The sequence below is a fragment of the Lutzomyia longipalpis genome, chromosome 1, assembly GCF_024334085.1.
Source record: "Lutzomyia longipalpis isolate SR_M1_2022 chromosome 1, ASM2433408v1".
Taxonomy (NCBI): Eukaryota; Metazoa; Arthropoda; class Insecta; order Diptera; family Psychodidae; genus Lutzomyia; species Lutzomyia longipalpis.
In genome coordinates this window covers 6232921-6248207 of record NC_074707.1, presented here as the reverse complement: position 1 = coordinate 6248207, position 15287 = coordinate 6232921, and the positions used below count along the sequence as shown (strand labels likewise).

The following is a 15287-nucleotide window of genomic DNA, read 5'->3' as shown; positions in this document are numbered from 1 at the left end:
ATGAGTTGCATTTCATTAACCAACACTCAACCACTTTGCATGCGTTTCCTTGCTCCACGAGAGTTGAGGAGCATGAGCTGTTGCAAGAAGTTGAAAAAAAAAAGTATGTGGTACAATTTGTCATTGCACTTTTTTGCATTTTTCCTCGTAATTGATAAAATTTTTTGAATAATTCAAGGGAGTTTGAAATGAAAATGTTTGCACTGTTTCTCTGTAGTTTTTTTTGCCGAGAGGGTGGTCATACTAGCGAAGAGGAAAAAAAAAAGAAGTAAAATGTGATTAGAGTGCTTTCTGCGGGCTAGACAGAGGAGTTTGGCTTTTTGTGTGCCCTCGCTGTGGTGCAGAGTTAATTAAAATTTGAAATATACTCGACATCTCATTAAAAGAACTTATAATTCACGAGAGAGAGAGAGAGAGAGGAATGGGATGGGGTAGACTGTAGGAGGGTGAATTGCACAGCATATATACATTTCTTGTTTATAATAATTTTGTGTTTAACATTTTGCAGAACGAGAGAATCGAAAGACTGAGACATTTCCAAGCGAACGGAGGACCACAAAACAGTTTCGAGGAAACCATCCATAGGGTGAGTATGACTCTCTACCTTTTGCTCCCACGTATACCGCGCCGTGTATCCGAAATTGCTGCTGCTGAGGACTTTTCCATAAATAAAACTAATTAAATATTAAATCAGCTTATTCCTATCTTGTGAAACTTTTGCATTTCGTCCCCATGAAAATTTCTCAAAACAACCCCCAAAACTTTATATCACTTTTGCCTCTCGTTTCAGCTTAAAGTTCAAGAGGCACTGAGGAAGAGGGAAAAATTCCAACGTGAACACGAAGAGGTGAGTTTTTTTTTGCTTTGTTGTTGCTGCTCCTGGCAGACAATTCAATTTAACCTTTCGCGTACTACCTATCCCATTTTGAAACAAAGGATCATTTTCATTCAATTGATTCTACATTAAGTTGTGCAAACAACGCCATGCTGTATCAGATTTAAAACTCATTTTCGGTGCTCCATATTGAATGTGTTGCTAAACGGGTGGCAGCATCAGATAAGCTTTATCACTATTTTAATGAAATTCAAAAATACAATGTCCTCACCATGCAAAACTCCAACGCTTTTTTGCTTGAATGAGGAAGTATAGTTTGCATGTTTTTTTTTGTTGAAAATTTCAATAAACGGTGGAAAGCTTTGAGTGAAGCTTTTACTACTTGAAGCTTTTTTAAAATTATATATTTTCAAATTGATTTTTCTCACTAAAAATCTCCAAATGAGATTCACAAATTATGTAGGAAATATTTAATAAAATTAATAATTATTTTTTGGTAATATCTCAGTTTCCACAACACCTCAATAAATGTTTCGGATAACACGATTTTCACAAAAAAAAACTTTTAATTGCATTTCATTAAATTCATAAGATTTTTCCAAGAATTTTCCTATACAGAGGAGCACCAGAATTGCCCTTTTCTTGGGAAAACTTTCAGCCATTTCCCCTGGAATATCTCTCTATCGAGTTCCTTTCTCCCAGGTGGAACATTGTGTGGGTGAAAAATGCGAAGGTTTTCGACAAGGTGTTCTATGTAATATTCAACTTTGCTTTCAATATAAATACACGATAGCACCAAAATGTATTATTCTTTAGAGTTTTCCAACAAAGTTTTCCCTCTTTTCGTGGGGGGTTGACTTTCGCCATAAGATGCCTCCGAGGGTAGTTCAAAGAGATGGCACAAAAAATAAGGAGAGCGCACTTTATTGGCTCCTAATTCAAATTATGCTAACAACTGGAAATCTTATATAGGAGTGTGCGTATTATATATGTAACGACACTTTGGGAGTTTTTCTTCCCATCGTCTCATCTACCTTCATCTACCTTCATTTCCGTATTTACGTTTTTTTTCCTTGGTTTAAAAGAACGTGTAGAAAAAAAGACGACATTGTGTAACTTCTTGCCTCGGGGGCTTCTCTGTAATAGAGTATATAAACTTTAAATTCAAATTCGCGGAATGGGATTGTTATTCTGATATTTTTTTTGCTTCTTCACCCACAAAATGCGGTTGAGGATTCAACCCTATTTACTTTGTATAGCGCCTATGTACATCTGCATAGGTTCGTCTTCTATACGCTTTTTTTTCTTTAAAGAATATATTGATGTTTACGAGAAAATGTGGCGAATATAATTTTTTTTCTTCTTTGATGCAAAAGAGAGAAAAGAGAAAAGTTTGAAGGAGTTTTGTGCAGTAAAACTTTTACTGTTTGAGCCTTTTTATCACACTCCAAGGAATTTATCTAACACATTAGAGGAGATAGGCAAAGGAAATGGCATCAGGGGAATAAGTCGTACTATGTACAACCGGGAGAGAGAGGGGGGTGGAAGTATTGAAGGGTGAAAAAAGAAAGTCTTCAATCTGCGCCCCTTCTGTACCGTATACGCAAAAGGGGGCTTTATCCGCACCAAAAGACTTGGGTAAATTTACAAAGAATAAGAAACAAACACCGTAATATCATTATTCTCTGTCAAATATTGTAATATCCGAAAACATTTTTATATGTACAATGCGTAATAATATTATTAGGAAGGATGAAAAATGTTCTTCTCTATGTTGGTTCATTGCCTCTATTTGATTTAAAAAATTTGCACTGATTTTTATGTTTCATGTAGAGATTTTTTTAACGATAGAACTTGACCACAGTTCTAAAAAATTCTGACGTCCTTTCATGTATACCTCTCAGGACAACAAAATGTCTCGTAGTACTTTTAAGTGACTTTAAATTGCGCTTTTATTCTTTCATGACTCTTTTTCAGGGAGTCACATAAATAATTTTCTGATTTTGAGGTATTGATTTCACCCACATATCCCGAAGCTATTTATTATTTATGTGGAAAAACAGTAAAAATGTAAAATATTCTTGCCAATAAAATAGCCAAGGGACCTTTCCAATAAAATATAAATCGGTCATTTTGAATGGGATATGGTTCCTTGAAAATTTCATGATATTCCACCGGAAAGAAAAGTATATATAGCAGTTGTTTTTATTGCGATAAAAAGGGGGTTGGGGGAGGTTTTGCCATTTTTCCCTCCTTTCTTTTATCCATCAAATGCACAAGAAGAACCCCCTCTCTCCGTATGACGAGAACGTTTGGAGATTACACTCTTGTGCATCGAAACGGAGGAAGGCAAAAGGGTATTGGATCACTTTTATAGTGTATCCCCCATACGGTATTCGTTTTCAGATTTACCCGCCCCCAACTGCTGCGTGAAAAGTTTTTCGATGGTGTTTTATTTTGGGTGAGAAAGGGGCAATGTGTAGAGAGAGAAAAAAGTCAAAAGTCTGGAGAAGAGTTTTTCTCCTCTTTTATTCTAAATCATTCATGTGCTTCACAGTGTTCTTTCCAAATTATGGTGCATGGAAAACCATTGGGAAATTTCCACATATATACATATGTAGGTATACAGACACATTCCCCATTTCATTTTGAATATTCTATGTATATGGCTGAGAGGGGGTATAAAGGTGTGAGGTATACATTTGGCGAAAACTCCTGCTTGAAGATGATAACGAAAATGTGAAGAATGAATTCGCTCTTTTTTTTCGGCATCATCTCCATTCTCCATTTTAACATTGCTCTGGGGTCCTCTGGAGTCGTGTCTCTACAACTCCCACCAAGCCCTTGTTTCCGAAATCCCTGAGAAACTATTCAGTTGAATAATTAATATTGGAATTTCATCTGGGTGCTACACACTCCCCAGATAGACAAGAGATTCATGCCGAAAAGTACATAAGAAAAACATCTTACTCTCAGGCGCCGACTTTTTTTCTTTTCTTCTCTCCAGCAGCTGAACTATAGACTCGTGGAGGGAATGGAAAAAAAATATTTCAGAGGGTGGATAATAAGATTCAATGCAATTTTCATTTCCCACCATTTTCATATCTCGTTTAGTCTCGTCTCTCCTCCCCCGCCCCTGCATCCCTTAACGACCATTTTCCCGTTGCATGCGCCCACTTCTTCATCATTATTCCCACAACAACTACTTATAATGTAATTCTCTTGTTATTATTTCTTTATTTCTCATTGGGGGTAGTAAGAAAGTAGTAGGGCAGAGTGAGTTGGGGCGGAGTGAGATTTGTATTGTGAAAATGAGACATATTTACGTCTTTTTAATAGAATTATATTGTGCTGAAGAACACCGAAAAGCACTTTTGCATTCAACCCCAAAATTATATATTATTGTAACTCGTATAGCGTCAAATTTATGGTCAAGACTTGAACAAATTCAAAAAGGAAGTTTTATCAGTAGAGGAGCGAGGGCAAATGTGACGACAAGGGTTCAACCGAACTTGGACCAAATGCTCGACCTTTTGCCTCTAAGTGCGATGAACTACAGCACCCCGATTTTAAGGGGCTTTTTTGTACAAAGTAAATATGGCAATAAACGATAGCAGAATGCCTAATTTAGGCAGAGAATATTTTAATTTTCAAAAGGAAAATCATCCTTGGAAGTCTTATGATAATTTGTTGAGCAAATGTTGAGTTTTTTTTCTTTTTTGTTCACGTTGTTTCAAAGCACATCTGCTAATTTATTATTAATTTAAATTAATTTCTAAAATACCAAAATGCTGCCCATGATCCCATGTAGGGGTTTAATAAATTTTACTTAAAATTAAAAGCCACAAAATCTTAACGAAAATAGCCTAAGAAAAAATAGGAGCTAAGAATAAAATTCCAAAGCTTTCAGTCATTGTAATTTTACTCCTTGGGGTTTTTTTGTTCTTCTCTTGCATATCTTATAAATCAGTAAATTAGCATATTGCTTCACTCACATTTGCAAATGTGTCCCCCTCTCAGAAAAAGTCCAAAAATCGAAAAGCTTTCGCGGAGCAGAAAAAGAAAATGTGAAGACAAGGAATGCGCATTTAGATGTTGATTAAAATTCAATTTGCTTAATTTACAAAAGTCAAAACGCTTCATCATGAACTTTTCAATTAACTTAAATGTAGCAATTGGCCACCCACGACGAATGGGGGAGGGGGTGTGGCAGAAAATGTATACTGAATGAGAAGGGCCACAGTTTCGTGGAAAGAAAGGAAACCATTTCAAATTATAATTCATTTTTTAATCCATTTTCCTTATTGTTTGTACAAAGCTCGGGCAACTCGGCATTCACTTTTTGGGAAGAAATCTTTCCACTCTTGATGAGTGGGTGATTTTTGAGCGCCTCCCTTCTGTGCATTGGTTTGACTGTTCACATAGTGGAGGAACTTTGGCATCGAGTTTTTTTCCACTATGGCATTCCATCCCAAAGCTCCGGACTGGGAGTCGACAATAAAAGTTTCAACTTTTACATAGACGTGACGTCACGTCCGAAGATCCTCCAGCCATCGGCTATAGGGTGGCTTTTCCAAGCGGTGAGGAGGGTGGTAGAGGAGTATGGGGACCAAATCTAGCAGCCAGTTTTGGCACAACTCAAGTCTTTTCACTATGGCAAGCGTTCACACCGAACCGATATAGAGATGAGAGCTCTCGAAGAGCTTTTGTGAGTATTTCTTTGACGAAAGACAACCCACCCTCAATATACCCAACCAACCCGCGGGAGAAACCTCCCCCCCCCATATTCATTGTGGTGGCGAAAGCATTGAAATTTGCGAAACTTGAAAGTTTTTGATGATGGTAAATTCTTCCTTTAGTGAGTATTACATTCCATTTCACTTACACATGGCTACACTCTGGGCTATGTATTCCGCTCCGTGGTTACAGAAGGGGCATCTTTATTGTGAATTACTGAAGATTTCTCTGATAGTTTGACGAAATAAATTTTTTTTTTTATAAATTACAAATTAAAAAATTTTTTCATGAAAAGATTTTTTTTTTTAAATCACTTATGTATTTATTGTATCATATGTCCTAGGACTGATGAAGAAGTAAAGAAACCTTCAATGCGTCATATGTAAAAGCTTGCTAAAAGCTCAACTAATCATACAGAAATGCACGGAAAATTTTAAAGAAATAAAAACTTTATATACAAAAGAAATAATTTATGAAATTTTTCTAAAATAATTTAAGGAAAATACCTTCCTTTAATGAGGCCTAACAGGTGTTGTGGGTGTTGTGTACGTAATACACCTCTATGGTATTCAAGGAGTGGCATTCTCCACTTGTCAGAAAACTTAGAATTAGGACAGGAGGGAGAGAGAAGAATAAATTTAGATGAGATGGTGGTGGCATTCACAGTAAACTGTACAACAATATGGGGTTGAAGAGAGACGTGTATGTATGTAGCAGTTAGTATTTTGGCGCAAAGTTTAACTGAATTAGTTTTCACCCAAGCAACAGTAACTTTATGCAACGACATACGTATGTATATGTATAATTCAGTGGTTAAGCTGGGGAGAATGATGAGGTTAGGGTATGTTCTGAAATTTCTAGCGCAGCAGATGGTGCAGTGAGAATACCAAACAAATCCAACGTATTATGATAAGACAAATAAAGAGTTAAACATCATGCAAATGTACCGTAGTTTGGTGGGGGATGGATTCAACCTATATGGTTGGGTTGTTTTCCAAATTACACCAAATATACGATGAAAATTAAAATAGCATTAAGTGGGGAAGATCATAATAAATTCAGTGCATTTACGAGGATGCATTTTGAATATTACTTTATTAAAACTTTCACAATTAAGTCAAATGGATTCCAATGTAAAGATAAATTTGTTCTTGCTGAATGGAATATTATCTGCTATGATGTAACAATAAAATTGTAATGAGTCTCTGAGCACAGTTATCTCATGTTAGTCAATCCAAAAAGTCTCAACGCCCCCAAGAAATTTTCCTGAATGCTAAATTTTTGGTGTTATAAACTTTATACTATAATATGCGGTGGGTGAAAGCGCCAAGAAATATGTGGTGAGAAAATGTTGGCTCCATATCTTCCTCATTCTTTGGTATTCTCAGTGCCATTAATTATAACCCATAGAAGCAAATACTCTTGCACAATCCATTCTTGCAAAAGGCAACTTATTATCAATTCATTTGTGTAGCAAGTTTTGCCCCCAACTTCACATAGGAGGAGAGTCGTTTCCTCCAACATCATTCCTGTGAGTAATTGCTGCATGAGAGATAGGGCGAGATTATGAAATATGATGCTATGTGTGTGCAATCTATAAACTTTTAATAACGTCATGAATTAATTTAAAACCATTTTCTTCTTGCAGATACTACGAAATATTCGACAGGGTCTCCTCCAAATGAGCCGAGATGGTGTATGTGCAGGTAATTAGGACATAAAATGTCTAACTCTACGAAATTTAATTTATATGTATCTCTCTCTCCACCACATCCTATATACACCTCTCAAGTTGTCTGAACACCTCCTCCATTTTCCACTCTCACGATGGGAGAATTTTATGTTTTTGATTGAAGATATGCTGGAGAAATTTGACTTTCAAATTGCAACGAAATTGCTTCCATAGAAATTTTGGGAGCACAAACTCATGTTTTGGGTGGTCTATTTACCTTCCATAAGCATACATATAGAAGAATTTATAAAATGAATATTTTTTAAACTTTCAAAAGAAAAAAAATTGTCTATTTTGCAAATTAAAACGTCAATCCAGTGATAAAAGTAGCAAAATCTGAAGGCATTCGAGTTATTAATTCATGTGGAGCTTTTATGGGGGGTGGGGGATTTTTCCCCAAAGTTGTGTGTGTGCAGATATTTTCTGACAATCGACAAAATGTTGAAAAGTGAAGCAAACAATTGGAAATCACACAAAGTTTTTGAAGTTTTATGGTAGATACGGGTGGATGGAGGTGTGTGTGGTGGATTGATTTGGTACTTCTGCACAAATGGATGCTTTCTATTGATATGTTATGTTGATTTTTGCAATTTGAACATGTCTCATGACACACCAAGAGGAAATTCCCATTTCTCTTTTTCATATTTGATGAGAAACATTGTTGCTGTGGGTATGTCGATGGCATTTTGTCTGCAAAATTGCGAAAAGTTCCCTCCAAAAACTTGAAATGTCCCCCAAGGGAGGAATTCTATGCTACTCCCCATTCACATATATAAATGATTATATAAATCGCGAAACCAATTTTGTGGTATGTCTGATGGACCTTTTTCCTACGTATACATATCAAAAACCAAGAGAAATTCATTGCTATAGGTACATATCTACATTTAATTGCCCTCAGGTTGTATTGTCGCTGTATAAATGTTTTCTCTTGCAAAGCGAAATTGATTGACATTTTATCATGCTAAAAGCATCATTTGTGTCCCACGACTAAAAATAATTGCTCTGCCAAAACAGTCATCAGCAGTTTGCCACTGCAATTCCCAAACTGATTGCTTTATTTCAATTTACTCTCTCTAGTCGTTCATGTTTGATTAAAATGAATGATCTTGATTGAAATTTCTCTTTTTTTTTGGAGTTCAGTTTACTCCCCAAACGTTTCTCGAACCGTGTGTATGTGGGTGGATTCGTCAGCATTGAGAGGAAAGCTCATACGACACACTTTACCATCCTTTTGCCGCAAATACCCAAATTTAATGTGAGCTCATGTATGTGAGTGCTTATGGGTGGAAATCTTATCAAAGTCCTACAATGGCACGAGGCCCGAAGTTAGAGGTGGATTTTGGGGTGAGAAAGGAGGACTTGTGCAGTGGTGCGGGGTACAATCCTTACGGGGGTTGGGGAGGAGGGAGCTTCAACGAAATTGAATCATAAAATTGGATTTCCGTTTCTTACTCTTGCTTGAAATTTGTGGATGAGGTACACACACATACCCCATATCTCCATACAGATGGATGGGGGAAAACTTTCTCCCCTCTGTGATACCTTCGGTACACTCAAAGGAAAATTTCCTCCATACTTTTAGTCATTGCATGAGGAAAACTCTTCAACCCCTGGATGTTTGCGAAGGAAAATCCACCCAGGACATGCGGAAATTTGCTTAGAATTTTAGTCCAGAAATTTCATACGAAAAGACACACATTGTCGCTCTAATTTGTTCTCTCTCCATGTAGTTTTAGAACTAATTGGTTAGTATTTAATTTAATAGTTTAACTTTTGTGGTTAAATTTAATTTAATTTTATACGGAAGAATTTGAATTTTCTCATTGTGAAGTTTTCTTTCTATTGAACTCGAAGAGTTTTTAATTTGCTATCTATATTCGTTTTATTTTCCAATTCTACAAAAATATATAAAAATTTCCTTTTTTTGGAATTTTTCTGAGTGTATCTCAAGGAATGAAGGATAATTCTATCCTCTTGCATATTCACCACCCCCCGTTTTGCACAAGAGGACGATCTGAGACGATTGAGGAAGGCCCAAGAGGAAGAATTTTATATGTAGGATTATGTTTTAGACAGAAAATAGTTGAAGAAAAAAATTTAAATTCCTCCAAAGTCGCAAGAAAATTATTTCTCTTCACTTTTTTTTAACTTTCTTCTCAAACTCACAATGGCAATATTCCTCCTGCTCTTCACTCAACGTGCCCTACTTTGCTGCAATGAAAACTATATGCAGTTTAAACTTTTTCGCAATATACTTCCTTGAGAAAAAAAAAATCCCCTGTTATTCTCTCGTGGGGCTATGTAGATAAACTCCTCTTCTAGGTACCTACTACTCAGGGGCGATGGTGGAGGGAGAATCCACAGCGCTATGCGGAGGATTTTATTTTATTAAAAATATCGTAAGTAATTTGATAGGACACGCGCGCATAGTTTGAGCGAGAAATGGAGTGGAGCAGGAAATAAATTAGGTACGATTTGACGCGGAGGGTTTTAACCTAAACGAAAATTGAAAATTTGATATCCACTATAAATTTGTGCGAAGAGACAGTTTTGATCTTTTTACGGTATGAATGCCCCATTCAAAAGGTATAATTATCGTCACATTCTCATGAGAATTTACGTGTGATTCCGCAGTGTCTCTGTGTCACGCTTGAGAAGAGAATGATCGTAAATTTGGATAATAAATTGATTCTTTCGATGGAGTGAGGGTTCTACATGAAAAAAGTAAAGGAGAAAAAAATGTTCCACGCCCGAAAACTTTGCATATTCCATTTTTTTTTCTCATAACTCCACTATATTGCACATGGTGTGCCCCGGAGTGTCAGAAAGTGACCATAGATCTCATATTTTTTGGGAGTTACGTGTTCCAGATTCAGTGACAATGGAACCTCTGTAATCGATTGTTTCTACAGCCAGAGCGGTGGATAGGCGGCGCAAGATATTTTTATTGACTCGAGAATTGGACAGAAAGTTCACTAAATTAGTGACTCAACTTGAATAAATTAATAATAAAAACTGTGGAGTCATAAAAATTATATATTTATGTAAATATGTATTCAATTGGAGCTTTCGTTGTTAAGAAAATGTATTTAAATACATTTTTATTTCATCTGCTCATTTTTTATAGTTTTAAAATAAAAATTAACTCATGTTTATTGTTCCTTTATGAAGGTCTTCACGATGTCAAAAACATCTAGAAATTAAAATTAGTTTAATTCAATTAACGATAAATCTATGAACAAAGATTTAAAATAAATCTTTAAAAGAAAAATAGAATAAAAATTAATTTCAATAAAGAAAAGAAAATATCTATGCGCCACTATTTCTCATACACCACTGTATGCATGTTATTTATATATACTGACCGGGGTGTGACGACTTAAATAACAAATTTCTTTCCATTTAAAAAAAAATCCAACTGGCGTTTTGTCTTACGTGTGTCTCTCCCATTTCTCGTCTTGCACACAAGATCACATCCCGCAAGAGGAGCACTACCTGAGTGAAAAAAATTCGACCTGAGAAGTTGAAAAATTTATTTATATTACCTGAAAGTTTGGAAGCAGAAAATTTATTTTATTATTTTTTAATACATACACAGTGTATATATGAGAGTGGAATGGAGATTTTAACAGCTTTTCCTTTCCCAAATGACAAATAATTATATTCGGAGAGAGAGAATTTTGTGAATTACAGCATTTGAGATGTAAATAACAAGTTTTCCATTTACTTTTTGGGTTATGCCGCCCACTACCTGTACGTCGTTGGATTTACCCTCAGATGATACGTATATGTATGATGATGCTGCTCGTGGTGCTCTCGGTGGAAGTCACTACCAGGGGCATTGGTACGATGAACCACCGTATGAAAGTGATCCAGATGATTTTCTGATGTCTGGCATAAATGCGGGGCCTGCGGCTACAATACAGGTACATGTCTAACAACCCATATGTATACCGTAGTGTTCTTTACCTTTTGCACACCCCCTGTACATCCTCCACCCCTTTGTGAATCACCCAAAAATGTTGATGAGACAGGTATGGGAGTCATCTGTGGAGGAATTTTCATCATAAGGGCAAAATCAAATGCAAATGAGGTGAATATTTTATTAATGTGCCATTGCCTTTTCTCCTCCTTGTCCCCCTGTGAGCATCGTTGCAGAAACGTGCGATTTTTTAAAGACAAAAAAAAAGAGCATAAAACGCCATCAAAAGTGAAAGTATCTCATCCCATTTACATTTACACCCTCATCGTGTGGAAAGCTATTTTACATTATATGAGTGGAAAATGCAGGACATTCTGTGGAGGATTTTTTTTTATGAATAATTTGCAGAATAATCCACAAAAGGTCCTTGCACTTCACTCTTGACTCTGACAGCATTCTGTGGCAAAATAAAAAAAATTCTAGCGCCTTTCAAAAAATCTCTTAGAATCTCACATTTTGTATTACCCACGAAAAGCAATAAAGAAACTTTATTAAATTTTTATTTCAAGGGAGGGTTTTTTTTATTATAAATTACATTTTTATCCCAAACATTCCTTTTAAAAATTAATCTCACAACGCTAAATTTCCCCAAAAAGTAAACCACGAGCTTTTATGGTGCAAATTCTAATTATATGTATGTTTTCGTGAGAAACTTTGGGGGTACACGAAAAGTTGCAAATTTGAATTAAAGGTGAGAAAAGCTTTTAGGACCCTTCCTTGAAAATTTTACCTTTTCAGTGGGGTGGCAGGGTGCTACCTAATTGTGCAAAAGTCACAAGAAAACGTGTGAAATCTAATTAGAATAATGCGTATAGGTGAAATTCCTCCATGAGAGGAAATTGAGTTTGATAATTGAGAAAGGATGCCTCTGTGTTCGTGTGATAAGGCAACAAAAAGGGAAAATGGTGGTAGATACCCAAAGAAATTTCAATGCGAAGACCGAGAAGCATTTACTAATTTTAATTGGATTCAATTCCGGACATTTGCCTCCCAATTTTCCCTCAAACTAACTTTTCACATCCACACACACATCTACCCAAAAGTACCATAAGAGGGCCTCCCTCAACATACATACATAAAATTAATGTATTCACAACACGATTATTTGTCCTTTTCGAGAGTCACAAAACGTAATTCAAATACTCATTTATAATTTGGGGAAAATCAAATTACAATTCATTTCCATTGTTTCTCAAACTTGCAAGAAGTCCCTTCGTTATCGCCTCTTTTTGCATAATATAAAGATGAATATGAGAAAAAAGTTGTTGTAAAACTCACATTTGCGTGAATAAGAAATTCTCACCAATTGCCAGGGAGTTTTCACGCGCAGGATATGTGGAAGTTCTTATGAGACGAATGAACGGGAAAAACTATCAAAATATCATATAAAGTCTGCAAGTACCACTCGGAAAACTTTATCCTCTGCTTCATAGCCTTTGTAGCTCTACGGTACACTTCGCTGAAAAATTTTACAGACACATAGAAGATTTTTTTTTATTTAAAAATTAGTAATTCAAGAATAAAATGAAATAAATATATCAAAAAGCTCCAGAAAAATCAAAAATTAGGCTTCCACAGTGATTGAGAATTTTTAGCTTCAGTTTATATGAATGACTAGTTAATCCTAGCCCCTAATCACTTCTGGGCTACCTTTAAGAAAAAAAAAAAAAGTTTAATACAATTGCCGAAAATAAGAAAATTAATGTAGATGATTAATTTTTCAATCAGCACCAATTTCATTCAGTTTCATATTGTCGCTTGGATCAGCACTTGTATTGGGTTGTCTCATAAAGTTTCAGATTTCTACCCATATATTTTCATTTCTTCTTATGGGATTCGTAGTCTTAAGGACGAATAAATATTGAAAAAGCAAATAGTAAAATTCATATAAAATTCTTTATAAAAAAAAAACATTTTTACTACAAGTAACTGATACAAGCGACGTTAATGGAATTTATAATTCCATTATTTATACTCACACTGAACTTGTTATTTGATCGAAGTATTTATTTAAAATATAAAAATGTATTTTTTCACAAAATGTTATACAACTTAAGCTTTTTAAATCAATAAAAGTCGTCTGACCAGCAGAATAGAATTTGTAGGATTTGCAGCGAAATTTTTCTGGGGAACTGTATAGCCAGCAAGCTTTTGGCGTAGTTACAGAAGTATCCATATAATTTTGCTGCTTCCCTTTCCCATCAAAGCTTGCGGTGTCCCTTTCGCACCAGCAAACGTGGGAAGTGCCATCAAAGCGTCTGCGTTTGCTCTTGGTCACTTATGCTGGACCATCAGAGAAAATTTGGTTTGTGGATTTTCATGCTGGATCATAGTTGAGCATGTACATAGGGGGTGCTGAAAAGTCCAACGCGATGAAGGGCTCCCAACCGCCAACAATAATGATAATGACGTGCAAAGAGATGATGGGATTGCACACACGGCAGTTGGGGGGATGAGGGAAGTTTAAAGGAGAAAACTATACCGAAATGGTTGAGGGCTGTATGAGGGTGATGAAGCAGGCAGGAAGGGGGCATAGCGAAGAACTATACGGATGGAATTAACTATAAATTGCGGGTGAGTTACGAGGATCGTGTGTACATAATTCTTGCCAACGGACGAATGGTGTGTAGAGACTCCGGAGCAGCCACTACCAAAATGTGTTGCCATAAGTTTCGAAGAGGGTTCCAATTGGGGGTTGATGGGGGTTTGTCGGGGGTTGCAAAAGAGAAAATGTCCACTCTAGTGCGGGGCGACTTTTGCCTGAAAGGTGCTCCACAGCAAAAAGCGGATTGTTCATACATCACTGAGACCGTAAAATGAGGTTATTGTCGTGAGAATAACTCGCCCATTATATTTTGAAGTATAAATTCTATATGTATAGTGTTGCCCCATGTGGAAAACCCTCTTTGGTTTTTTTTTCTCTTCATCCTAATCTCATTTTATACATGGAAAACTCCCTTGTCGTTGTGAAGCCAATTTACTATAATTGTCATATTTTCCGGGGAATATTTACCAAGTTTCTTTAGTAATTTATAAAGGAGTAGTATACACAAGAAAAGCTTCTTATACCAAACGATGAGGGTTAAAAAGTGACCTGCTACTCGGGTGAGAGGGACTCTTCAAGGTGAAAGAGATAATTTTTCTTTTCCTTAAGTGATAAAATAGGAGAAAACCCCCTTGTGCGCATTTATAGCTTCAAAGTTAATTAAATCCCCCTATTTCAGCAACTGAGTCACGCAGAAACAGTTTCTCCCTGGGCAAATTAAAATATCCCTCCCACAAACCCCCCCTCTCCGAATGTGCAAATGAAAATCCCTGAAAGTTTCAAGAAATGAATATTGTGTTTCCTTCTTCTCGTATCGTCCCCCACACGAAGGGAGGAGTGTATGGAGTTTGATCATTAAATTTTCCTCGAGTATATGGCATGAAGATAAATTCTGGTCGTAAACTAATTTCTTGTGCCTTTTCTTCATTTTGCAGGACGGCCGTGTTTCCTTCACGACCCACTCACGAGAAGGTACAGGAGTTATTTCTCTGAGATCAGCTGGTGACATATCTCTACCCCAGAGAGCTCCACCCCGCCGAGGACTCATTGTGCCACAGCATGGATCTAATCCACCTACAATAATTCCCCTAACGCATGCCAGGTAAAATATATATTTTTCATCCAAGAATCTTCCTTCCATTCTACCGCACACACACACTAAGCCAATCGAAAGGATAAATTCTGAGAGATATGTTTGTCTTCTATATCCCTTACCTTGAGATTTCTTTATTTGCTCCCAGGATTCTTTGAGAATATTTACAAACATCTGCTCTCATATTAAAGGATTCTGCATCCTTTTACTATTTCTGAAATCTAATCTCTATGATGGTTATTTTGCACTCACAACGTACCTCCGTAATAAATCCATTTTGGAATATCCCCTTTTTTAACATCCATAGAAGACGTCTTTTGATAATCTAGTTTTTTTTCTAGCAATAAACTTTCTAATCCA

General features: G+C 36.2%; 1 protein-coding gene across 7 annotated transcripts in view; it reads left to right on the top strand.

The window, feature by feature from the left end:
- LOC129786931 (uncharacterized) overlaps positions 1 to 15287 on the top strand; it is a 77311-nt gene that overhangs the window by 54135 nt on the left and 7889 nt on the right. For all 7 annotated transcript variants that reach the window (XM_055822195.1, XM_055822193.1, XM_055822188.1 and 4 more), the window contains 5 exons: positions 509 to 586; positions 791 to 847; positions 7221 to 7278; positions 11085 to 11233; positions 14770 to 14936. In XM_055822195.1, the coding sequence (XP_055678170.1) occupies positions 509 to 586; positions 791 to 847; positions 7221 to 7278; positions 11085 to 11233; positions 14770 to 14936 (509 nt within the window). The remainder of the gene's footprint in view (positions 1 to 508; positions 587 to 790; positions 848 to 7220; positions 7279 to 11084; positions 11234 to 14769; positions 14937 to 15287) is intronic.